Raw genomic sequence first — 27,349 nt, forward strand, 5'->3', positions numbered from 1 at the left:
CAAGTTTCTCGAGATGGTGCCCACATTTTGACTAGAATAGGGGATCCTGGTGATCAAAATTAAGCAGGTAGAGTAACATGCTGATAAAATGAGAAACAAATGATGCCAGCCCAGGTGAGTCATTCTGTTGGTGCTACACGACTAAGACAGACAAACCAAGAGTTCTAGGCTCCAACTCTGGGTTAGGCTCAGAGTCCTGAAAGGATGTTCAGGACATCAACAGGGTCAACTACATGCGGCCTGTCCTACCACCAATGTGGATCCTCGGGAGGAACCACCCAACAGCACGTCATGCCTGAGGGCCAGCACCCAGGGAGCTCGCTGCCCAGCAGGCAACGTTTCCAATCACCGTATCTGCAGATGCCTGGAGGTTCACCTCAAGAGAAAGCCACCCAAACCTCAGTGGGAACACAACCCACAAGGTCATCTCTTCAGAACATGAGCCCAGCAGGGAACACATGTGTGGCTACTTCTCCCGCAGCCCATCAGGATGGAGGGTTTCTTTAACGTCTCATGTTCGTTGCTCAGACGTGTCCGACTCTTTTCAACCCCATGGACTGTAGCCCGCCAGACTCCACTGTCCACGGGATTTTCCGGGCAAGAATACTGGAGTGGGTTGTTATTCCCTTCTCCAGGGGATCTTCCTGACCCACAGATTGAACCCGGGTCTCCTGCGTTGCAGGCAGATTCTTTACGGTTTGAGCCACCAGGGAAGCCCTTGGAGAGTAGAACTGACAGTGGACAGAGCCGACGGCTGACAAACAAGCTGGGGGCTGGAGTTCTAGTCCAGAAACAAGGTGAGCGCACAGGAAGAGGTGGTTGTTTCTTTCACATCATTCAATGGGCTCTGAAGATACGGCACTGCTCCGAGCAGGGGGCAACCTCCAAGGCCTGAAAGCCTAGTTGGCCCAGGGGACCCACCTGCAATCAGCTCACACGTTCGTGTGGACAGACCCTGGGGTGTACCCAAAGACAGATGCCTGGTGCACCCCATCCCCCAGGGGCACCTCCCACCAGGCACACATGGGTGAGAGTTAGCACTGAGTTAACACAGAACCATCCTGGCCTTTGAGAAGAAATACAGTCCTGGCTTTGAGTACTACTGGCAAACACTATCCCTGAAATTTTCAGATTAGCAGGGCAGGAGAATGTCAAAGAAGTTCAAGCCTCTGGGAGCCCGTGTGTAAGAATCACTTCTCAACAAGGCACACGTAACTACAGTTTTCCTTAAAGACCTCCAGTGCTTCTTGGTGTGTGCCTAAAGCATACATTTTCTAAGAAATGTAATTATCTGCCGTTTTTGTATGAAAGTCGAAGTGTTAAGTCACTCAATCATGTCTGACGCTTTGTGACCCCATGGACTGCAGCCCACCAGGCTCCTCTGTCCATGGGACAGTGGGGAGCATATTGATGGATCCCCTTGAAAGCATTCATCAGACAGACAGACTCCCCAACACTGAGGCAAAGGCCTCAGCACACAACAGTTAGTCATCGGTCCCCAACAGTCACATAGCAGGCCAGGCTCCCCCGAAACACAGACGCACTTGAGGAAAACAGGCAGCCCATCATTAAAATTACTACTAGGATAACAGAGTGTTCTTGAATCTGCATGATTGCTTTATTGTACAAAAAGTTTCCAGTAACAGTAAATTAGTTTTCTAAAAAGGACAAAAAAAAAAGTTGTTTTGGATAGAAGCGCTTCACTAATTGCTTTATTTAAGCGCACACACACACAAGTCTTATCTGACCAATTAGGTTGGAAGGTTTTTATTACCTTTAAGAAGCCATTAGCTAGGATAAAACACTGAAAGTACTTGTGTCAAAACAAATAAATAATGCTCTCTCAATTAGCAGAGACTGCGGTAAATTCGTTAGAGATGAACATGGCTTCACGCCCAGGGTCGGCAAGTCAGCACCTCCCCCCACCCCAAATTAATAGAACAAGAGACAGTAGTGCTCAGTTCCCATCTCGGGAAAGATCAGGAGCTCCAGGGACCTGACAGGCAACGTCTACGGGTCCCCCCTCCAGCCCCGGTCAACAGAGCCGCACAGGCCACATCACTGTGGGCAGGGGTCCAAGCTGAGCCTGGAGGCGCCCTCCCGGCAGTGAGGGCAGAGCCAGGAGGAGCCACCTTTGCCACCAGAGCCATAGGCGAGACGAGGAGAGAGAGGAGGACCCTCAGTGCCAGGACACTAATCACTAACTTCCCCTTCCAGCCTGCAGTGCTGCTGACCTGTCCCCAAGAGGAGGCTCAACAGAACAAGACAGTGTTTGGTGGAGCCTGGCAAGTTGGAGCACGTGCTCCAGCTGCTGCTGGCCTGGGGACACGGTGATGGCAGCAGATGGCTGGGCTTCAGCTGGTGCTGCCGGGGATCCAGTCAGAGGGGGCAGCCGTTGGGATCCCACACAGGATCCTTCAAGCCATCCCTAGTCAGATTCATTATTTTACCCAAAGGAATTGAGTAAAAAATCCAACTAATCACCCTGTTCACTAAAAATAAATACAAATAAATAGTGATCCTTTCTTAAAGGATTACGTTCCTTAGAGGGTCAGTGAGCCTGAGCACTGGAAAAGCTCCCACAATAACCCTTAACACCACTCCAGGCTGTCTAGGAGGGGAGCCCCTCATCTGGACAGACCCCATCCTGGGAGCAGCTTGACTCCCTGAGCTCAAAACCACTGAGGCTAAAGAGCCTACAGCTGCTCTCAAGGACCAAGGAAGCCCCCATTTCAAGGGCAACTGAGGAGGGGCTGGACCTCATTCCCAGCCTTCCTCCCTAGTAAGTAGCTGTCAGGGAATGCCACGCTACTTCCCGATATGCCAGGGACGCCTTTAGATCACCCCATGCCCACGTCAGGAACAGGGAACCAGGGACTGTCCAGCTTCATGAACCACTTGGGACAGGAAGGCTGGGCAGTGTCTGAGTTTTAAGCACATGACCTATTCGGACAACTTGAATCTCAGGGTTTGAGTTTAAATTTCTGGAAATAACTTCAAAGTCAATTCTAGAGAGACAGGTTATGTGACTGGTCCAAATAAAACGTAGCACACTTAATGAGGTCATGCTCTTTTAAAACATTTTACAAGAGGTAAAAACAATGGAAAGCCATCAAAAATGACACAAAGACCATTAAAAAAAACTATACTGGTGTCTCAAGACCCATTAAAACATGAACAACTTCAGGTTTCAAAGTTATCATCACTTTCCACATTACTCCACAGGTCCAGGAATATGTTTGAGCACCATATTGATAATAGGTAAGTGAACAAAGTCCTGCTTTGGAGACCAGATTCATGCTCACACAAATGAGGGGTTTTCTGAGCCAAGATTTTCACAAACGGCAGGAATATGCCTACCTTCTGGGCATGTTCAATGGCAATGGAAGGGCCAATAAATCAAACCACTGGGGGAATATTTTACTTTGAAATGGAGTCATGTTTGGTTAATAATTTGAGACCCACTAATCCTAAATGGGGTGACCCATTTAAAATGGCCTCTGTGTAAATTCACAGTCCATTAAGTGGTGTCTGGCTTGAACAGGTCTTTATGTAGTTATTATATAAGTAATGGATTGAGCAAGGATGGTTGGGGACGGGCATGGGGACACACCGACCAGCTCTGGCGACTTTTCCGACACTGCCGAGTGCCCTTTTAATGTGAGGTTCTTTCAAATCATCAACTTTTGCATTTGGGTGGTTCTGCTTAGTAACCCCTTTCAGTTTATAGGAGAAAATGCAGTGCACAAATCTGAGATGAGGAATACTCCATTTACAATTAATTTAAACTTATGAAGCTGTTTTAACTGGCCCATCTAAATGTGTTAATTAACATCGATGATGGTTTCTTATTTTTCACACTTTGTTACTCTGATCATTAACAGTGATGGAAAAGTTAAATTAAGTTAATGGGGAACGGATTATAAATTCTTAAAGGATTTCTCAGTTTGTTTTCAACTGGAAAATATATAGACAAAGATGAAGAGGCATTTTTGCCTCTACGCATAAATTTCTGGTACCAAATTTCTTAAAAACCAGATGGTTTAAAAAAAATTTTCCAAAAATTCTTTTAACATGCTGCTCAAATATGATTGCTTAGAAAAAAAAAAGAGCATATACAGGTATGATACATCAAACAGCGTGACGAGGCCTGTAAACATTCAACTGATATTTTCTTTCTTAAAAAAAAAAAAAAAAATCACTGAAGTGAGAACTCATCTCTATTCCGCAGCAGTATCCAAGGTCCTTCACGTCTTGACAATGAAGGAGAACAGATGCCCCTTCCCCTCGCGTGAGCACGACCGGGCCGAGGAGTCCATGGGGCCGCCGCCGCCCCGGCTAGGCCGGGGCCGTACCTCTGCCAGAGCCCACGGGCGCCGGGCCTTGTACCTGGGGCCACGTGCCGCACACACCGACCCGACGCTGCTCAGTGAGACTTCACGCCGACGAGGACAACAATGAGGACAATGATGACGACAAGTAATATTAAAATCACAAGCATCTTCCGATTCTTCTTTTGATACTGCTCTGCCTACAGAAAGAGGAGGGAGAAAAGGTCGTCATTCTCTCCAAAATCAAGTCTGGCTTGTTTCTAGTCCTAGCTTCTGGCTGTACCCGCACACCCGACATCTCTGCCACCGGCTCCACCATCACAATTGCTGCCATTAACTCCTAGGGTCCAGTCGACTCCCATGGCCCCCGAGTTCTCTACCTACAGGCTTCACGAAGCACCTGCTGGGAATCCACCATCACCTGAGGGCCGCGGGAGAAGTCCAAGGCTCTGCCTTCAGCTCCACACAGCCCACCTCTCCTCACATCCCCCTCCACCAACCACAAGGACCCAGTCTTTCTATGGAAGCCCCTCACTTCCAGACACGGTTCTCTGAAGGAACGCACAGCTCCTTCATTGAGAAGTCAAACTTCTGGCTCCAGTGACCCCAGCCAGAAGGGAGAGAATTGAGGGCCCCAGAAAAGCTCTTCTACCTCCTCTGAGTCTGCAAACAAGAAGAAATTCATCCTTGGAAGTATTGAGTTGGACAAAAAAGTTAATTTAGGTTTTTCCGTAAGATGCCATAGGAAAACCCAGACCGACTTTTTGACCAACCCAACAGAAACGGGAAAGTTGCCCCACGGGGTCAGGTGCAGAAAGAAACCACCCGAGTTGAGTCATCCTGTGTGTCTAGTGACACACGCTTATCACGCCGGAATATGACCCAGAGAAAGGAGAGGGGAGGAGACAGTAGCGAAGGTATCCCTGAGCACATGGGGAGAGCACATTCCCCACACTCCTGTAGGCGCACCACCTCATGGCAAAGGTGAGGGCAAAGATGAAAGTGAAAGCAAGGAGGAGACAGCTTGAGGGCAGCGCGTGCTAGGAAGACCCAGCCTCCCGTGCCCACTTCCCCATCCCCACCAACCTTCTGACCAGCAGTTCTGTGTCCTAAGTGAGCCCGCCCACCCTCCAGGAGCCACTCATCCACAGGAGGAAACCTCAGGACACGTTCACCTGTCTGGAGAGCCTGGCCCGGAAGAAGTGACTCCAAGGCTCCCCCCCCAGCCTCAGATGAGCCGACCGCCAAGGCAACGGCCAGCCAAGCCCGAGAGAGGACAGTACGTGCTCACTCTTGTAGTCAGTAACCACCACTGAAGCCGACACCAGGTGATATACTTTAAAACCTCTCAAAATGATTTATAAAGTCGAACCTTAAACAAATTTTTTAGTTCCCACTAGATATGTACACCCCCGCAGAGAAAGCTTTTCCCCTTTATCTCTGTTGTATTACAAAACATGTTTTGCTAGTTTTTATTTAAGAAACTTCAAAAGTGACGCATAATTCAACAGCATATGAAGGCCCAGACATTACCGAGTGAGAAACTAAAGTTAGCTTTCACATTTTTAACACATAAAATGCGGCAACCAAATGAACCGAATGCTTAAAAAATTAAAAAGCCTCCTGTGTCCACAAGGCAGACCTCCTCTTTCTCAGTGTCTGCTGACGTCCCACCCACTCCCACCCTGCACATGGTAACAAGCATACAGAAGAGGAAGGTGAGGATTTCTGGTCAGACCTGTGTGAGGCCTCACCTTCCGTAAACCTGACACCATGGTCAGGTGTGGTCACCTCTACCACAGGAAATGACTGGTCTCAGAGAAATGATAGAGAAGTACATTAGTGAATCGAGAAAATGACCATTACACATGGCTAAGAGTACCGCTGTCCATGAGGGGATGGACAGAATTTACTTCATCTGTGAAGTATTTCATTCCTTCTAAAGAAAACATGCACCCAATTATATATAAGAGTCACTCAGCAGTGTACATATGTGTTTCTCATGGTTGAGTACAAGATTTTTAAAGATGTTTTCCATTTATTTTTAACAAACATCATGAAAAACATTCCGGAGACAGCCATCAGATTATTAGCAAAGAATGAGAAAGCTAATACTCTCACTTCAACAGACTACTCTCTCCTCAAGGTGGTACACAGATATACTGTGGTAATTAAAAGAGAAAATTAGATTTTTATCTTCTCCAGAATGAATCCCCACCAGCAATTCATCAGAAAAGTATCACAACAAGGGAGGTCTGAGTCAGCAGCAACCAGCAGACAGAATGCGCAACACGGATTTTAACAAATACCCACTCGATCGATTCCCTAAAACAAGAGGCCCTAGCCAAGGAATAAAATATTTTCTAAAAGGAAGAAAACCCTGACTCTTTCAGAGTTTGCTGTCACAGAAGGGGGTTCTCAGCAACTTCAACTCTGCATGTGGGGTGCACCGGGATTCACTAACTTCAGGCAAATGGCCACAGCCCACATGGTGGGCTCTGAATAACATGACAGGCTGCATTTTCACAGCCCCATCTAGAGCTGATGAGAGAGGAAAGTGCCGGGGACAGTTAAGACAAAAGACAAGCCTCGTATGAATTCTTGATATGGGAAAACAATTCTTCAAATTCTCAGCCACTGAAAAATATGCCATTACCTTGTGGAGCTGTTTCAAGCCGTCTTCAGTTTTGATACAGGACTGTTCAACATTATAGTCGATTCTATCAAGGACGGTACCCTGGGTGATAAATGACAGTCACAGACAATCAACAAGCGCAACTGGGAAAATGGAGCTTCAGAAATGAGAGATGCAGATTGCAGGCATCGTCATCCATGGGATTATCTGTTCTACTTGACTGTGGGGAAAGGGACACCCTGTCAGCTCTGGAGTCCATCACCAAGCAGAGTGAGGTGCTCGGTGGCAGAGTGCCGCCGTCAGCTGCAGGAAAGCCCAGCTCATAAGAAGAAAATACTGACAAATTGAGGTTTCTTTCTTGGATTTAGCCACTACAGGATACTCCATATTCAGGCTTACTGGGGCTTTAAGAAATATATGGTTCAGTGGAAACAGGCTCTGAGTGGCGAAGGGCTTGCTTCTGTGCCCATCTGTGGCTTAAACTCACAGGTTCAAGGAAGCAGAGAAGGCGAGTTAAGTCAGGCCTGATTAGAACGAGGTCTGGAAACTGACTATCATGTCTGAACATCTCCATGTGCCTCCATGGGTCAGAGCAAACACAATTAGCTCCAACACACCATGTAAAATCACACATTCGCCTCCAGGAGTTTTGCTTGTAATTTTTTAATTGCTGAGTTCAAACAGGAAGAAGGGAACACCAGGCTCCATGGAAGGAGGGGGCTCTGAACAGAAGTGTGCTGCGTCGGGAGGGACGACAGCACGAGCAGTTCCGTGAGAGCCCCGGGAGTAATTAACCTAACTAGATCTTCCACAGCCTCGTCCGCTCCAGTCTGCAGCTGGTTTCGGGGGATCAGGACCCAAATCCCCACTGGCAAGATAATAAAACACCCTAATCAGATTGTAACAGTGAACAAACAATCTAATTCTACTTGAGGGCTAGTGGTTCCAGTTGCTGTTACACAATAACCTGCCAAAATTAGATGGGAAAACTTATCCATCGTCAGAATCACCGCTGAGCGTGGACAGAGTCAGCCAGGCCCCCGGCATCAGGTGCTCTGGGAGCAGCCCTGGGATGGAGGCAGAGAATGTGAGCACTGTCACGGACACCTGTTTCTCATCTAAGAAATAGTTTATTAGTGTTTTTATGGGGCATGACAGCAGTCTGTATATAATTTGTACACATATATACATACACACATACATAGTGAGTTGGGAAAGTTCCCTGGAGTAGGAAACGGCAACCCACTCCAGTATTCTTGCCTGGGAGAATCCCATGGACAGAGGAGCCTGGAGGGCTACAGTCCATGGGGTCACCAAGAGTCGGACACGATTTAGCACACACACTGTATACACACAGAAGGAATGGGTTCCAACTGTTTTCCTGACAAAAGTGCAGAATTGAAAAGCCTGGGGGAAAAAAAAAAAAAAAAAAAAGAAAAGCCTGGGGAAGAATGAGGTATCAGGGCAGGAGAGCCCACTGACGAAGCGGGTAGACACACACACCTGTTCTACGATCATGGCTCCCAGGTCCCTGAATATCTCGTTCAGGTCGGAGATGGACTGCACGATCTGGCGGATCTCCCGCTCCCGCTCCTCCACCAGCAGCGTGTTCTGCTCCACCAGCACTAGCTGCTCGTCTGTGAAACCCTAGCCAGACAAAGAGGACGAAATGTGCACATTAGAATTCTTCCCAAGAAAGTGATGGTGTACCATTTTAGATATAACTTAAAGAAAATAAAATCTGAAACTATTTCTATAGAGCATATAACACACAAGCACTTATTTTTCTCTAACAAGAAAGATCTGATCTCCCTGAATCAGTGGGCTCTAAAGCATCACCGGCCAAAGCGGGGGACACAGAGAACCTCTTGTCTGCAGCTGCCCCAGGGCCAAGTGGCAAGAGCACCAGGGAGAAGCCCGCACGTCTCAGGGTTCTTTCCAGGAGTGGGGTGTGCAGACTGCTTTCCAAAAGGTTCTGGAAGGCAGCTGACAGGGTCTCCCTGCAGTCTTTGGAAAGGAAGAAACAATATGGCCCCCATGACTGTTCTCCCACCAGCTGCAAAGCACTTGATGGATGTGCACACCACGCAGTGCCGATCCATCTGCATCTCAGGGAAGTTAAAAGTCAGCTAAGAGAAGGGAACAGAGTGGAGCACACATGCGCAGCAGGCGGGTCTGGGGCCCCGACACATACCCGGTCATACAGAGTATTATCCTCTCCATCGTCCATCAGCGGTACTGATGTAGCAAAAAAATGCTGGGATCTTTCCTCTCGATTCTTCATGCCTATCGTGGACAGGAATTCACTTTACTTGAATACGTAAACCATCCTGGTTACTGTTCCACCATTAAAAGGGGGCATCTAGAGTAAAACTCAACAGTCAAAATGGAGACATTCTTAGCCACTTTAGAAGCAGCCCTGCTCACCTCCAGCAGAGGTGGGGGACAGTAAACGACCACAACCATGCAATAGCAGGCAAGCATTCGGGGTTACTTAGGACAGAAATCACACTGCAAATGTGAACAATTCACTGGATGCCAGGTAAATGACAATGCGACATAATCATCTGAGACTCTCTAAGTGAAGCAGAAACATTTAACTGCTGTTAAAAAGCATTTAAAAAATTAAGTATTTCTCTCTAAAAGTATCTCTGGTAAGAATTCCAAGTGGCCCTAATCAAATTTTAGAAGTAGTAAACTGAAAGCACAAATACAAATATGCCAGCTGTCAGGACGGAGAACCAGCTTTTGGGGGAGCCCATGGGGATATCATTGATTACAATGGCAATAGAGAAAAAGCCAGTTTATGGGTGCTCTGAATGAGGATGTAGCTGAAACCTGACTTCACACTATTTGGGACGGAAGGGAGGCTGGGAGAGAATGTGTCTGCTTTAACTATTCCCAGGTAAGGTGTTCAGACAGATAGGCAAATATGAAGCTTCAACATGATTCCAACTATTTTTATCCATTTATCAGCAGCTCCCACAAGCCTAACACCTAGAAAACGATAAGCTTTTAAAATATGCTAGATTGATTTTCAAATACTTTAAACTTGACAAAAGGGTAAGTTTCTCTTTTGTTTTTTTATAGGAGGACTGTCAATGCCCCATGGGGTGGCCTCAATCTGGATGTGGCTCCCACCGGGAGCAGAAGGAGCTACTTTCTCCCCTGTGCGGTAGGAGGATATGCCAAGGCAAAGGACAAAACAGAGAACTAGCAGAAGAGGAGGACAGAGACACAGAGCTGCCCCGTGACCCGAGCGCTGGGACGCTCGTCACTCAAGAGCCTGGTGCGGGTGGACACTCACGTCGGAGGTAGCCGGACTGTGCGTGCCGGAAGCTGGTGGACAGCTCCTGCAGGGCCTGGGCCAGCGAGGCCACCACGTTTCGGAGGAGCCGCTCCTCCTGCTCCGAGCAGGCCCGGCGGGCCCGGCTGGGCAGCGCCTGCACCGCACGCTGACACCTATGGAAGAGCTGGGAGGACAGGGGGCGCTCACAGTGGGCCGGGGGCCCCAAGATGCCTGCATGCCGGAGTGAGACACACAGCGGCTCTGGCCGCACAGGTTGGCGCTGAGGATGGCCAGGAAATAGGAGCTGAGCCAGACCCAAAGAGATGCTATGTGGGCACATGCCGTGTGCATTGCTCCTCACAGCCTTCTCATTTAATCCTGACAGCCACCCTAACTAGGTATTATTATTATCATTTCCACTTTACAGATAAGAACACCGGGGTCTGAGGAGTTAAATGAGAATCATACTACTGTTAATTGCTAAAAGCCAGGACCCAAATGCTCTTAACACCCCAGGGCTTCCCCACCCACCATGCCCCATCTCTGTGCAGCAGCAACCCAGGAGGTGTAAACAAATGAAAAATAACTGCTTGTTTACACACTAGTCACACTGCTTTTTAAGATTTTTAAAGTATCTTTTTAAAAAAGTCTTTATTGAATCTGTTACAATACTCTTCCTGCTTTATGTTTTGTGTTTTTTTTGGCAAGGGGGCATGTGGGATCTTAGCTCCCCCAAACAGGGATGGAACCCATGTCCCCTGCGTTGCAAGGCGGATTTTTAACCATTGAACCATCAGGGAAGTCCTGAGTCTCATTATTTCAAAATTACTCAAGTTTAACATTTTACAAGAGACACTTCCAGGAGGCTGAGTTTCTCTGGGATATTAAGAGATTCAGTCTGGGCAACGGCTCCTCATCTGTTCAATTACAACTACCCTTCTAAAAAAAAAAAAAACAAACAAGAAAAAAATTTGCACACTAGTATACAATAGAAGTTACACATCTTAAAATCAAATGATTGAACTCAATAATGCTCTGAATTTAATTTTCAGATCAATCCACAGTAGTACAATGAACAATCGAAAAACAGTCCCCACTCCCACAGGAAAAGGAGTGCAGATGCTGAAACCTGGAGGAGGCTCAGGGCCTCCTGGATCCCTCTGTGAACTTCAACCTGGGAAGCGAAACTCTAGGAGTCATTTAGCACTGTACCGTGGCCCGGCTCTTGAGAGGGTGAGGAGGGCGGGAGACCAAGTTCCCACCTGAGGACCCCTTCCCCCCTCACCTGCGTGATCTCCTGTGTGGTTATCTCGATGGCATGCTCCTGCTCACTGCTGTCATCCAGAGTAGGTCGATTTAAGTGCTGGTCATGAAGGCTGGCTAACTCCTTCATCTTCTGTTTAATCCGCCCAACATCATACTGTATCTAAACAAATGAAATCCCAGAGCTCCACTCTCCCTCCAGGTGTCTGTCTGCCTCTGAGACAACCAGCTACACTCAAGAGTACGGAGCTCAGTCTTCAGTCAACTCATTGTTGACTGAGCAACCTTTAATTCAAACCATCAGACATTCAAATACCACTCTTCCTGGTTACACAGTTCTTCAGTTTCTTTCTGTAATTCAGCTGTTGTTTAGTCACTAAGACATGTCCAACTCTTATGCGACCTCATGGACTGTAGCGTGTCAGGCTCCACTGTCCATGGGATTTTCCAAGAAAGAACACTGGAGTGGGTATCCATTTCCTTCTCCAGGGTATCTTCCCGACCCAGGGATCAAACCCAAGTCTCCTGCATTGGCAGGTAGATTCTTTACCACTGAGCCACCAGTTACTACTAAAACCAAAGTCACAAGCATCCCACAGACACACACACCTTTCTTGTGGTGTGTGACCTGAATAATTCTAAATAATAATTCTAAATAACACACTTAAAAGGACATGCATTCAAGTGTAGCCAAATCAATCTTTATGGCAGATATCTTTTTTTTCTTTTTATGGCAGATATCTTAAAACATGTTAATGTTATAATTACCTCAAGAAATAAGAGTGTGAAACAAACACTCCACTTACTTCATCCACTCCATCCACCCATTTAGGAGGGGACCGCTTTGTCACACCAATTGCGGCTTCTGGGTCCAAGCTAATGCCTGACACCAGAGCCATGCGATCATCAGCGAGCTACAAAGAAATAAAGGGACATGAAAAAATTATTCAAATTCAGTCCAGACAAGCACACTCTTACTCCATTTTAAACGTCGCTCACTAAGACACAGAAATAGAGGAGCAAATGCACTTGCCTGGATTACAAACTTGCTTTTGATACTGCTAGGATATGGAACTGTTTTCCTATCTCTCCACGTACCACGTCTTAATTTCCTTGGACATACTTGTGAATATGAATTTGACTTGATCTGGCTTTGGAAATGTAATGAAAAAGTCAACAAGAGACCCTTAAAAGAAAAACCTTAGTACTGTACTATGATGGGATGGCATGAAACTCAGCAATTCATTTGATCAGACGCTTTAAAAAAGAAAACACTCTAGGCTGTAAATGGAACGAACAAAAACATTTCAAGGTTTACTTACAGACACTTAGCTTATTTCGTAAATAGGGCTGATCCAGGTATCTTAGTCACAAGATCATTAACTAGGTGTTAAAATGTGTGAAAGAACTGCCTAAAACAGCCAGCAAGTTATCTACCATTTGGCAAAAGCAATCCTTAACATCTCAAGGCAATCTTACACTCATTCCCTTTCTTTGGTTAAATATCCACAGGCAGCATTTCCCCTTATTTTCAAATGATCTCCATAGTACTTGTTTATTTTACCTATGTAATACACTGCCTTAGAAAGCTTTTAAGAATGGGAGGGAAATCACAGGTTTGGTGTGGTTAAACTGTTCTACTGCCTGGAGGCAGTGAACAGCTGAAAGGATCTTGAGGTACCCCTCCAGAGTTCAGAATTTATAAATGCCAGTTTCAAAAGATGCAAATGATGATCAGAAAATAATGGAAAACAGCATATAAAAGTCTGCTACAGGTAGGACTTTGTACATTTTCTAAATCGCACTGCAGAACTAGGTAGAGAATGTATATTGCTTTTCTTCACCCCTCCCTGCATTTATCTAAATTTATTTTTTCACTCATTCAGCAAATACTGTTTTTTTTTTTTTCTAACAATAAAGGAACAAGGCAAAATTTTTAACATCCTCGGATGAAGGGGGTAAAAAAAAAAATCACGTAAGGAAAAGCCTAAATCAAAAGAATTCTTCAAGCAACAAGCCCCAAACCCGGAACAGGGAGATTACAGCAAAATTCCTAAAAGCACATTGGAGTCTTGCGTCCGGCTCTGTCACAGCGGGGGAGGCACTGCCCCCGCTGGCTCAGGGGGCGCGTCTGACGCAATGCCCACGCTGAAGGGACCAGCCGCCCCAGCAGTGCTCCCCCGGCATCTGAGTCGTGATCAGGCCAGGCGCCTTCCGCAGCGGCGTGGGCCCTGCAGGGCCAGTGTCGTCTCAGGTCCTGAACAAACGGTGCGTCACCCCACCTGCGCTATCGGGGCTCTGCGTCTGTGCTGTGTAATTCTCAACCACAGCCACCTTGTTTGTTTTTAAGAGTTCACTAATAGGAATTTTACCTTCCTTTTATTATTTTAACCCTCACACAAGCTAGGTGAGCTAGGGGCTATTATTCCAATCTATAAATGAGGAAATTGAAACCCAGAAAAGTTAACTAGTTTGCCCAAGGTCACAAAGCTATTATGTGACAGATTAAAACCTGGGTTGGCTGACTCCGGAAGCCCCAATCACCCCACCAGCTGCCAATCACTTTGGCAGGCCCATGAAATACAACTGCAATTTGCTAAGAAAATGTTATCAGGATAACAAGCCCTCACCTTCAAACAACAACAACACAAAACACAGTCCTCGGATCCATTTCCCACCAGTGACAACAGGGACCACAGGATAGGCTCGGCTGAGCACAGAGGCATGGACAAACTGGCCTCTCTCAAGTTCTGCAGATCCAGCCCCTCACCCCACGCACAGCTGTGTATTCCTCAAAACTCCCCCCAAAGCCACCGAGAGCCGTGCAACCTTGTAGTGGGCACAATGACCAAACCAAAAGTGACCAGCCACAGACCACCACCCAGCACCTGCTGGCTGGACGGCAGGCACGGGACACAGAGCTGCTGCCTAACTGGAGCAGAACCTAAACCTCCGGCTGTTCACACAAAGCGACCCCTGTGGGTCACAGAATTTTCACTGTGCCAGTTTATCATCTAACACACTGCATGTTACTATTACACCAAATCTCAGTAAAATAATAGTAGTAACTTGTTATATTAAGAGATTGTAAACTCACAATTTTGTACTGTTGTGACTATTAACCAAAATACACTAAACCAAAAAAGATACAGAGGCAGTGTTTACCTAAGTTTATCTGCAAGGTAGTAACTAGTATCAATTTCTCTGAAACAAGTGAGAAATTTTTATAATTCACATATGAAGTCAGTTGAAGTGGATTCAACTCTTTCTTAAGCAGTACTTCGTTTTACATAATAGACATGTGTCTCCCAAAAATGCACATAAAAGAGTGTGCACACACACACCCTCTTCGGGCGTCCCAAGGAAGCTTGCTGGGGACCAAGGGGAGAGAGAACTCCCCAGCTAGCCAACCCCAGCTTTCCCACAGGTTGTATCAGGATTGTGCCAATGAGACAGAACAGCTGATTCTCTGAGACTAAAAACTTTAAACAGGGAATAATTTGTCCCCTTTATGATATCGTCTATAGCAAGAGTTTATCATGATAAAGAAAGGCAGCCTTAAAAGACAAGTGTCGTTTATGTGATCAGAATTGGCTTGTAATATGTATCACAGTATGTACCATTTTTTAATAAAGACTGTTTTAGGAAGGGAAGATCTAATGGAAGGTAGCTGTCAATTAAAACTGGGACTATGAACATTAAAAAAACACATTTTAAATGCAAAACAATCACCCTTTCAACTTCAGAAACCTTACTTCCCATTTCAATGTTTTCTCATTTTTAAGATCCAAAATATGTCCGTTTCCAAGCTATCCAAGTCAACTCAGGCCTTAAAAAGCTATCATGTTTTCACTCACTTTACTTGCTGCTGCTCCATTCCATGTCCCCCCAGTGAAGAGACGATGATGGTCACTAAAGCTTTTCTTAACGAACTTATGCTTCTGAAGTTAAAAAAAAAAAATCTTTCCATGTTTTTTAAATAAGAAAAAATATATAAATAAAATTGTACTCATGAGAATTAAGAATTTAAGAATCCTTATCTTTGTGATTTGTAACTCATGTCCTCTAAGAACTATAGGGCGTGTGACCCCACTCCAGAGCTACCCAGCTCTACTGCATCCGTGCAGGAAAATTTCAACGGTTGCTCACAATGGCACGCCGACAGGCTGCTTGTTCAGTTCATCAGAGTTATCGGTGCCCTTGGTCCACTTTAGACGTTGACAACTGTCCCTTTAAAGAACACCTGACAGCATGGACAAGTGCTTGATCTATGGATAGAAAACACACATACACACACACACACACACACACACGAACACAGCCTTATAAATCTTGCTGTTCCAACTATACAGCCTTCCTCCTCTTATAAAACCCGACCTTTACGAGAAGGCTGATTTAGTGTTCCATAAGATTAAGGATATGCAAAGCCTCTGGAGAGATTAGAAAAGTCAAATATATCCACACACACACACACACACACTCATCTAAAAAAAAAATAATAAACTAAGTTCAGTCATAATGCACTGGTAATAAGAACCAATACTGACAATTCTGGATCGTTTGCGGCAACACACATTTAGAAAGTCCAGAAGGGACGTTGACCAACACCGCCTGGTGGCTCTGGTTTCCACCTGAGACAAGGTGGGCATGTACGTGGTGCAGTCAACTCACTGTGCTGGGATGGCTAACAGACATTTAAGGCTGAAGAAACTTCCTTCCTTTGAGGGAGTGAAGAAGCACGTTGTATAAAAGAGTTGGGGGCCATCAGCACCACAGTTTTTCCCTTCTAATCTGTGATCGTTTTAAAGTAGTGTGTACCTTTTCTGATTATGAAAGAATAAATGTTCAAGACAGCCATTATTTTACCTGTGCAAAAAATACAGAATTAAAACCTCTGACAACCACACCACCCAGATAAAATGTTGCTAGGTTCACTAACCTTCCTTTTACCCCCTCAACTTTCATATACAAACTTAAAAAAAAAAAGTAGGAAACAACTTGTCTGAACCCCGACTTTCAGCCCAACAACAGACCTGCAGAGAAGACGGCTCCCTGTTCCTCAAACACGGATACCAAGGGGCTGAGACTCCCCTTCTCAATGCTGCCCCCAGCAGGGGGACCAGGGAGCCCGCCCGTGCTGGCTGGCCAGCGCTCCGGCCACTTCACCCTGACCTTCCCAGGCTATGTGGCTTGGGAACCTGATGCTTACATCTTGTAATTTTAAAAATCATTCCTCCTACAAATTAAAAAAGCCAACATTTTGGGAGACCACTCTGTCTAGGTGGGGAGTAGATGAGAGCAAGGCCAGACACTGGGCAGGGGAGTGACGGGGGTGGGGTTCTCCTGGAGCACCTCTTACTTGTTTCTGGAGAAGAGCAGAGCCTGGCATCCCCAGGGTGCAGCTGATTTTCAAGGTGACTTGAGAAGGCCACCCATGTGGCCACCATGACACGGTCAGGACAGTGTGCTTGGGCCTCACCGACACAGGGATGGCCTCCATCGGACCCACGTTGGGGGCAACTGGAAGCCCGACTGCGCCCTGGCAAAGTTGGGACTCTGGATGCTGTTCCCAACACACGGCCCCGCTTCTTGCTCGGCACCGGGCACACAGTTGTAATAAACACACACTCATAATTAGGGTGTGAGTCAACAATAAATGCAATGAATGAATGAAGCAAACATAAGACATGTCATGTACAATTCACTCCATAACTGACATGCTGATTCTGGACAAAGGACAAGAAGGGGAAGTGAGCGGGTGGCGGGCTGAGGGGCCACGCGGCCCCAGAGTGGACAGGCTGGGCCTCCGGGCATGTGGCCGGAAAGGTGGCTCTCCACTCTGGGTCTCCGCTTCAGAATGTGGCAAAGAGAACTTGGGGTGGGGCGGGGGGAGCCAGTGTCTGGAACTTGCTGCCTGAAGAGGAAGTAGGAGAGCCTGGAAATAGGTTCAGCCGGCAGAGCCCTCAGGAAAGATGACCCCGAAGAGCCGAGTGGGAGAAGTGTTCAAACTTAGGCCACTGTGGCTGTTTCCCCAGCACTGCCCACCGCCCCACGCCAACCAGGGCACACTTCTTTTTGGGGGCCACAGGTCCTATGTTTCCAAACCATTCAGTAAGGGCAGCACCCATTCCTAGATGGATGGGTTTGGTTTTCAATACTAATTGGTTCTTAATGACTCAAGCAATAGACATGCATGGTTTAAAACTATTTGCCCGACCTAAGAAAACGGTCGGCAGTTTCCCTTCCACGCCAGGCTTCCTGGAAATTACCCACTGTCAACAGCTTCTTGTGTCTCTTTTCAAAAATCTCTTAAGTGCTCACAAGCCTGAATGTGAGTTATTTTTCTTAAAACATAAATAATTCTTTTTAAAAGAGTGGGAATTGCAGTATCCATCATTATACATCAGGCTTCTTCCCACGTGGCCCTGCATCTGGGAGCTCATTGCCCTGCAGGCCTGAGACAGGCTGGACCCTTTAACAGGCAGAGCAGTGGGAGCAAGCAAGGCTATACACTTCATGTAACCAGCTCCCTGAGAAGGATCTTCAGGCTGTTTCCCATCTGCAGTTATTATCAACAAGTAAGGGACCCCACTGGTTTTGAAGACAGTGGGCCTAACCCCACCTCACAGTTCATACTTCCAAATTAAAACAAAAACCAGGGACACCCTCCCACCCTCAATTTTAAAAGGGCCCTTTTAAAAATGTATATCCTGAGGAAGAGTATTTCCAACCCCTTCCTGGCTGAAACAGATAATAGAAAACACAAAACCAACCATCACAGTTCAATCTCTTTTTTCCTCCACGCTTTATTAGCACGACTGGAATAAAGTGCTGTGAACACGTACCCTCTCCATCTTCCGGGAGAATTGCTAATAAGTAATGAAAAGGCCAAAATCGTGCTGCTAGGAAGGGGGCCACGTAACCATTAGTCAGTCAGCACGACCCGAGGGTCACTCGCTCCGTACCGGTGACACCTCAGCAGACAGCTCAACAGGTCTGGTGGCTCTGGGGCCGGCTTCCTGAGGGCTTCTGCCAGACATCACGTCCTCCTGCACCACCACCACCCCGCCCCCACGACCCCCCTGCACAGCCTGGGGAGGCAAGGGAGCTTCGTGCATCATCTGAAAACTATCTGGCTGATTTTAAGTGGGAGAACGCGTTCAACCTTTACTGCCTCCAGAGTTGAGACACTTTCCCAGGAGTAGCAGATACTGTTACCAAGCCCTTCTCTAAATCATCAATTTCACCTGGTGTGAAAACACAGTAAATGAATCCTAAGGATTAAATTGTAAAACACGACAAGGAGAAGTAATCATGACAAATGCTAAAATATGTGTAAACTCTGTTAGCATTTTACATATGACCAAAGATTTCAGAGAAACAGGCATTAATTGTATACACTGACATTCAAAAATATTGAAAACACAATACCTCATCCAGCTCCTGAAGAGATATGTTGTTGCCATCAGCCCATCCAGTTAGGGACAGCAGGGGGGAAAAAACCAAACAAACAAAGGATGGGGACAAACAGACAGACAGATAAGGGATGGTCAGTCGAGAAAACACTGAGATTTCAAGCAACTCTAAAGTTGACTAAAAATACAGATCTACTAATCAAAGATTTAAAAAAAATCTCCCCCTTCTAATTCTTCCTTTAAAAAAACTATATCAATATTTAATTTACTGTGTTTTTTACTTTTATTTACTGTGCTTGTTTTGGCAAAAGAGGTAGGAATCAAACAATAAACAGTTGTAAAAATTAAAATAGAAATAAAACATACTTGTTTTAAATGCAATAAAATATAATGGTATTTCTATTTCACAAATGTCAAATAGCATATACAATATTCTAAATTTCCCTCAGGAAGACAAGAGAGCAAAGCTAAAACATAATTTCATTGTGTCAAATAAAAGTAAATTTTAGTATGTAAATCAGCACTGCAAATGCAGCAAAATCAGAACATGAACAGCCCACAAGAATTGTCCATGGCCGTATTCAGATGATATTTGAGTGACCACATATGTAAGGGCTCTGCAAATTAAATCCCGCAGACACGGCTTCCTCCGTGGCAATAAGCAAGCCGAGAAACCACTTGTCCCCGGAGAGAGACACAGGTGGTACAAGAAAAGGAAAACTCTCCCCATTTGCTTGGCATGTATTATTATAAGTCTAGGAGGCACACTGTTACTATAAGGCTATCATTAAAAAAAGTAAAACAAAACCAAAAGGAGAGGTTTTTTGTTTTTTTTAAAAGGAGCAGGAAGGAAGAAGCATCGGCAGGCAGAAGATTAAGTTTCAATTTAAAAGGAAAGGATCTTTTTACGATCAACATGGAACTTTATTTTCTGAACAGATCTTTACTAATGATAGATAATCTGAACAAATAGGTCCTTTTTTTCTTTAACAGTATTGATCACTGAAATACTTAGTGGTGAATTTCAATAATCAACTGTGTTGATTTTTTTTTTATCCTGAGCAGTAAATTTAGAAAATAAAAAAAAAATAACTTCCTTATTTAAAAATTAATAGTGCAAATGAAACTGGTCTATCAGGGCCAAAATACTATTAAACAGTGACAGTAATAACAGTGTAACCACACAACATTCCTCCGTGTAAAAATTCAATTAGCTGACATTATAGGAAGCTGAAAGGCCCCTTCATTCCTTCTACAATTTGCCGTGAGAGCAAGAGAACCGTATTTCTGTGTATACCCTGCCATGACAGCAGTACTGCAAGATGCTAATAGAGGAGACAGTGTCAAATGGAAATCTGATTTAATTACCTTTTACTTTAATAAAAGAAAAACCTTTAAAAAAAAAAAAAAGCTAACATTTTCAGCACGAAAGCACTGAGGTGTTTTTATTAATAATACAAGACACAGGCAAAACCCCTAATTTGGTATCTCAACCTGCACATCTACCCATTTTGCAGGGGTTCCTTGGCGTCTAATCTTCGGAAAAGTATTACTGCAAACCCTGGTTAAGATCTCTGCTGCACAGGAGCCTGGCCTCTTGGATTATTAATGAAGCACACAGCCTGATCTCTCAGTCTCTGCAATTATTAGTTAACAAGAGGTGAAATCAGAATCTTGGGTATATTTTTATTTTTTTTTTACAAATAAGAAAATCAAGTTTTAGAATATATAAATTCATTTCCCCAAAGTCACAGGGCTGAGATTCAGACAGACCCAGGTGTTCAGGCCTCTTTCTACCCCACCTTCCAGTCTCTCTACTTTTACCAGCACTTCAGGGAGTCACTAGTGATAGGCAGCTACTACCACATCACGAACTAGATTCAGGAGATTATCTTTTTGAAGCACATCAATCCCTCCGACTTTGCTACTTAAAATTAGCAGGTTTCGAAACTACCCCTGCCACCAATTCACCAGGAAACTTTGTCAAGACCTGAATTAAAACATTTAGAATTACCATCAGGAAAAACCAAAACAGAGCCAAAGAAAAACACGATACTACACATCATCACCTTCTAAATCTTTATAATGTCTAAATCTAGGCTTCTGACCTGCCAATGGCGTGCAATCAAGCAAATACTGAAAACTCCAAGCAGCATGTGGAATTTATAGTCTAAAGAACTTTCTACATAAAACTGAAAAATAAGTGGAAACCCATCTGTGTTTACTCAGGAAGTCTGGAAAAGTTGAGCAAAATGAGTTGGAAATACAGGTCTATGCTATAGTGATATTTACTTTATTTCCATTACTGCCAAAATAAAAGTTTGCTTCACTTTCATCCAACAAAGTACCCTTATTCTCAAGTAAGCCTCTCTGCTCAAATGGAATCTTTAGAAACAGAAAAGCAAATAGATCTAAAGAGAAATATACAATGATTTCATACTTGGATTCTAAAGACAGGGGACTAATTTTCCAACTGACTCGGCATGGACTAAAACTTAGAATCTTCAATGTGCAAGTTAAAATGGACTGGCGTGATTGTAAAGTGAGGTAAAGAAAGATGTTATAGTAAAAAATATATATATATGTATATATATATTCTTTTAAATGGGTTCCTCCTTTCTCCGGGACCTGCAGCACATGTCCGGGAAAAGCTGCCAGTACTCCTGTGGCCCATTGGGTAGCAAGGGCTCGGGGCCAGGCCTGCCTGTGTTCCTACCCCAGCTCCCTGGCTAGCCCTGTGGGCACCACTGAGCAAGTTTCCTAACTCCTTGAAACCTGTTTCCTGATCTGTATCAAGAGAAAAAAACAGCAGCACCTGTATGATAGAGCTCTGTGAGGACTAAGTGAGGCTACACGTGCAGGACAAGCCCCAAGCCAGGCACATAGTCAGCGCTCAATAAATCTTGGGCTAGTATCACTGTCAAGACTGAAGAAGGACTTCAGATTTCTTATAACCATATTTAACCTTCAGCCTCCCCCCCCAAAACACACCATGTGTTTTATTAAAAATAATATGCTACTTTCAAACTAATCTAAGACCAATGAACTTCAGCTTCCATTTATAGATTGTGTATTATTTTAAAGCAGAGAATAGATTAGGCAGTAAACACTAACAAAGTAGCTCAAGTCCCCTCATAAGATCTTTTTCAGGAGATGAAAGGCAATCACACAGGTCACACAACACCTCATCAGATCGGAACAGCAACCCAGCATCTACCTGTCATTCGTTTAAGACTTTACAGTTTTTTTTTTTTTGGAGTGATTATTTAACACTATAAATTCTTAGCTTCCTAAAGGTAAGCTGCCTGTAACTTTTTGAATGAGGTGTTGCCTTAAAACCTGCACTTGGCAGATGGAATGTCAAAGCTACTTCTCCACAGTACTGGAGCCACTTTTGAGGATTTTTGCGGTAACATCTGGCTGGTGGACAGGGCAATGCTGTTGACTATGATTTCCTCCTTTTCAAATTAAAGCTAAGACTGCAAGGCTTGGTTAGGAGAAACAATGCATTAAAAGAGAATTTGAGAAAGCATTGCTGAATCCACAGGACTACTTACTAGAAATCTCCCCTAACTCAAACCCTCAATTTACAAATCAGGCAAAAGATGTCAGAAGAGATTAAAAGCTTGCCCAGAGACCTACATTCTGAGTCAGCCAGAGTGTGACTTGGCCCTAAGTTCCCAGGTTTGGAGTCCAGTGCGCTTCCCTGTATTTCATGCTGCCCTGAGGCACAACCGTGATGGGCATCTGAAACTGAGGCCAAAGCAGAATGAATGGGAAATGGCCAACAGCTGCACTTTGCTGGGAGTCTAAAAAAAAAAAAAAAAAAAAAAAAAATCAAACCGCTGGCCTTTCACAATTAGTTTTACTAATATCAACACAATGGGGAACACAGTTAAGTAGAATTTTGTTCAGTTCTGGGCGCTGAACTTTAAAATGCCCACGGGGAAAAAAACAAAACAAAGCAGAAAACTAGACTTCTTGCATAGGCAAGAAACTTAACCTCCCTGCCTGAGCCAGGACTGCTGAGTTAGAGAAAGGTCCGGGGCACAAGCAAGCTGCAGGGTTATCTGTCCTGCAGGAGAAGGAAGGGGCTTCCTGTGTCAGAGACCCTAGGGGCCGGGGCCACGGCTGGGATGATCACAGGATGCAGGATGCTGACAGATGGGGTCCATGGAGGCAAGGGCTCTTTGGTAGTAAGAGAGGTGGGGGTGATGCCTGCTGGAATTTCCTATCCCCATCGCAGAAGGCAGTCAAGGCAAGCAGGCAGAGGGGTTACCACAGAGGGGATGTTGGGTCAAATGAACTTTAGGTCCCCCCCGGCCCTTCGGACTTTGTTTTGTCACTGCATATCCTCCTTCAATTCCTGCTTAGCTATGACATATTTGCCTGAAGGATGCAAAAACCTGTTTTAGTGTGCATTTATAGGTGCACACGATGAACCGCACCATCCTCAGCCACCAACTTCCAGTTTTCTCCTCCAAGGATGTAAAAAAAAAAAAAAAAAAGCCTGTTTAAATTTTCTAAAGAATATACAGTTTTATGTGAGCTTTGTTTTGAGGTGTGTCATACGCACAGTCATGCACAAACACCACTTTACAATCAATCTCCACAGCTTTCACCCAAAATGAAGTGAAAATTCAGGCTTAAAATTTAAAAAAAAAAAAAAAAAATTAGATGCAATTTATTTCTAATTGTGAGATAATCTGCCCACCCCAAAATCAACTTCTACAGCCTTTTCTTCTAACTACGTAGAAATCTCAGTTTATGATTTTTTTAATTAAGTTACACACTAGAGCTCTGTTGCTTCTTTTTTAATTACATGAGTTTTAGTAAATATATACAAATTGTATTTTGTCTTACTTGTGTTTTCAACATGACAGGTATTTATTTTTTAAGTTTTTATTTATGCTTTTTCAAACACCCAGAAAAGTATGTAAAATGGCACAGCCTCTCCTGAAATACTCATCAGGAGACTTGACAATTAGTAAGTAACACTCTGCCTTATTTGTTTCCTTTATTGTGTGTGTGCGGCGGTGGTGATTAACTATATAAGGTAAGTGATATTTGGACATTTCAATAGTAAACATTTCAGTAGATCTCACTAATAAGTCTAACACATTTATTGAATTTAAATTAATTTCTTAATATCACCTAAAACCAGTCAAATTTGACAGCATTAATTTTCTTTGATTTGCTACAAGATTTTGAAATTTACAACTCAGAAGCGAGGTTTTTAAAATTTGTATGAGCTAGATATGCAGTGAAAAATATTAGTTATTTAATAAAGTTTTTAAAAATTGTGTTAAACATGGCTTTTTCCCCAAAATGTTTACAACATTTTTTCAACTTGCAGAAAAGCTGAAAATATTGTACCCTCTATGCAGTCATGCTGTCTTGCCATATTTGTTTCTGTGTGTAAATGTAGAAATGGTTTCTGTAGAATCAACTGCAAGCAAGCTGAAAATATAATAATTCACCCCTAAACACTTCAGAAATCTATGACATGCCATGTGTTTTATAATGCACGCAAAAATATATATAAACATGTGACTTATTTAATTCTAAGCTAGGCAAACCATGTTTGTTTAATTGCAAAATCTATTTTTAGATAATCTGAACTGACTACAAGGATTTTTTTTTTAAGGACATTTTAAAAGATCTTATTCTTATAAGGATCTGAGAAAGATTTTAAAAAGTCAAACCAATATACATAACATTTTCAATGGTACATTATGTAGAAAATATTTTTTAGTGTTCTGAATTAGGCATGTATTTTCAGTTTGACTTAGAAATCTATTTTCAAGAAAATGTCTGAGTTAGCTAAATATACGTGTACATTTTCTGACATATCTATTTTTCCAACCTGTACACACAAGCTATATATTTTAATTATATGGTTTAGTTATATATATATATATATTTAAAATTGCCTAAGAAATCCATTTAAAAAATAGGTTTTACTTAGAGATGCACCTTTAAAAAGCTGCCGGCTCAGACATCAGGTTTTTAAACTGTCTGACCAAATGGTTAACAACAACAAAAAAGCCTCACGTTATCTATCCTATTGTTTAGTGTATTCTGAACCTTATATGATTAAAAATTTTAAAGCAAACATGTTTTAAAATCAGTTAAAACCTAATATTTTAGAAATATTAACATGAGTTTTAGTTCTGGTTTTTTTTACTTTCTACAAGGTAGCATAAAATCAAGCCATTTGAGGAACATTTTTTACATCTTAGCAAAACTAAGGGTCATTGAGGATTTTTTTCCCCCACTGAATTTCTACTCTCTATTTCTTAGTTTATTTCAGGACATTCTTTTCAAAATTGGTGCTGGAATTAGTCTGTTTTCAATTTTGCACTTACTTCAGTATAATACCATTTTTTTTTTTTTTTCAGTTTACAAATGTAAAAAATCTTCAAATTCTCAAGTAACTGAAAACCTACACACACTCGGTCAGTCCCTGTTTTCTATGCTTTTTGATTTAAGTTTACCATGATTTTATTCCTAAAGCTGCTCACACAGTGTACAATAGCTTTTCTACATAAGCAAGATGGACAAATACATTTTCCTTTTGTGATTAACAAAAAGGAAAAACTGTCTTTGTAGGTGCTCTGTCAATAATCAAGACAGATGGCCAATTTTTTTGTGAAGCATTTAGATCAAGTCATAAAAAATTTAAAAGGAATATAGTCTGTAACAGGTGAAGTAAGTGTCAGAGCCCCAAAACTGCTTATGTCAAGCATAATCCCCAAGAATCCAGTCTTGGGGTGATTTTACTCTCCCCCCAATGCTGCTTCTATTCAAACCCAACCTGTCTACAGCCAGGAGCCCCCCTTACAAATTAGTTTCATATCTTTTCAATTTAGGCTACCCAGGGCTCATCATCACCCTCTTGTTTAGACCATCTGCACCCACTTCCCTGTTCAACAGAGCAGGAGACTGAGGTTTGGACTGGGAAAGTAGCCCTTTATCATAAATAAACAGGAAAACAACAGTCATCCTTCCAGGTCCTCCCTCTAAGAGATTCTACAGCTGGGCTAAAGAAAGGTTCAGGTTAATTAAATTAAAACGGTGGGCTATTTGGGGGGTTAATTTTCACATAAACACCACGTTCGTTTTAAAAAGTTCCTATGGAAGAAAAAGCTTAATTTCCTGTCTGGGAAATAGAAAACGAAGAAGCAAGCACCTTACAGCCTCACAAACAAGAACCCCCATGAAAAACAGCAAAGCAATTATTCACAGGGAACACGGGCACACAGAGGGCTGCGAGACCATTAAAAAAAAGAACAACGAAAAACACCCCCCCCCCCCCAAAAAAAAAACCCAACTCCTTCCTCTCTAGGGAGGAGGGCATCGTTCATTTTCAAGGATTTGGATCTGCCAGCCTGCAAACCGACCATCAGAACCAAAGTGAGGCTGTCTGCGGGGGCGGACGGGGGAAGGAGGGGGGCGCTTAAAACAAAACGGAACAAAAAGGCTTCAGGAAAAAAAGCCTCCAAATCTCAGTGCTAAAACATATGTAAATTGGAGGCGCCGGTCGCGCGGGGACAGCCGGGGGGGTGGAAGGGGGAGGACGGAGAGGGATGCGGAAGTGAGGAGAGCGTGCAAGGCAGAGGTGGAGCAGGATCTAGATGCTTCTTCCCCAGCCAGGGTTATCGAAGCTCGCGGACCCCAGCCAACAGACCCCGCATTTCCATGCTAGTCCTATCTTCTTTTTAAAACAGAGAGACAGACACAGACAGACAGACAGGCAGAGCCGCAGTGCACACAGGGCGTGTGTCGGAGAGGCCGCCTGGAGACTCACCGCAGCAATGCTACGTGAATGCAGAGGGCTGGAGGTGGTGTGACTACTCACTTGCTCGGCTAACAGCTGCCGGTTTTGGATGGAATTATTCCGCAACAACAAGAAAGCGTCGGTTAAACGCCTCGTAGCCATGTCTCCCCCTTTGTGACCCCCAGCTCAGGGTCCCCCTGCCCACTTAAGAGTCCAGGTTTATTCACTTCTTTCTCTTGGCCTGGCCTGGTCCCCTTCGCAGGCCTGCAGCCAAGCAGGTGCTGCTCTGTGCTTCCTCTGAGCGCAAAGACCCCTCCCCAGATAACACCTCGGCTTTCCAATTGTCTGACTCCCCCTACCCAGGGCCTGCCTTCGATCTCTAAGCACTTAAATCCCCCCAATCCTTGCGTTGCTAGCCAACTTCCCAGAGACCCCCTCCCCAATCCAACCTTGGATCTACAAGCGTCTAACTGGCCAATCCGGCTTTGGACTGGGAGACTCGGAAGCCCCCTACCACATCAGTCTCTCACACCCCCTAGGGCCCGAACCTCCTATGTCTAACTTGGCTCACACGCGTCTGGGCCGTGCTTTCAGGCCTGCCTCTGGCTCAGTTTGCCCTCCAGAGGCCTGAGAGGC

The 27,349-nt window shown here is 44.3% G+C and overlaps 1 protein-coding gene across 11 annotated transcripts; it reads right to left on the bottom strand.

Annotated features, from left to right (window-relative positions):
- Window positions 1–1,594: 1,594 nt before the first annotated feature.
- Window positions 1,595–27,026, bottom strand: STX16 (syntaxin 16). Of its 11 annotated transcripts, none has more exons than XM_043479171.1 (11): window positions 26,795–26,933; window positions 22,576–22,742; window positions 18,950–18,961; window positions 12,552–12,669; window positions 12,325–12,432; window positions 11,541–11,681; window positions 10,274–10,439; window positions 9,161–9,252; window positions 8,470–8,613; window positions 6,988–7,068; window positions 1,595–4,531 (listed from the first exon to the last, which is right to left on the bottom strand). In XM_043479171.1, coding segments are annotated over exons 2-11 (969 nt in total). In that variant the 5' UTR covers window positions 22,578–22,742; window positions 26,795–26,933; the 3' UTR covers window positions 1,595–4,426. The 11 variants fall into 11 exon arrangements, with proteins under 11 accessions (XP_043335106.1, XP_043335108.1, XP_043335107.1 ...); XM_043479173.1 differs by having other exon boundaries at window positions 22,576–22,686; window positions 26,795–26,883; XM_043479172.1 differs by having other exon boundaries at window positions 26,744–26,882.
- Window positions 27,027–27,349: the final 323 nt, after the last annotated feature.

Source organism: Cervus canadensis, chromosome 10 (assembly GCF_019320065.1).
Source record: "Cervus canadensis isolate Bull #8, Minnesota chromosome 10, ASM1932006v1, whole genome shotgun sequence".
Classification (NCBI taxonomy): Eukaryota; Metazoa; Chordata; class Mammalia; order Artiodactyla; family Cervidae; genus Cervus; species Cervus canadensis.

Bases quoted from the DNA above. Each gene is read 5' to 3' on its own strand.
- STX16 (XM_043479167.1), bottom strand. From the start codon at position 26,875: ATGGCTACGAGGCGTTTAACCGACGCTTTCTTGTTGTTGCGGAATAAT. The intron at 8,614-9,160 runs GTATGTGTCGGG...TTGTCTGGCTAG, and splicing joins ATAATACTCTGTATGACCGG to GGTTTCACAGACGAGCAGCT. The intron at 7,069-8,469 runs GTGTGTGTGTCT...TTTATCACCCAG, and splicing joins GAGCCATGATCGTAGAACAG to GGTACCGTCCTTGATAGAAT.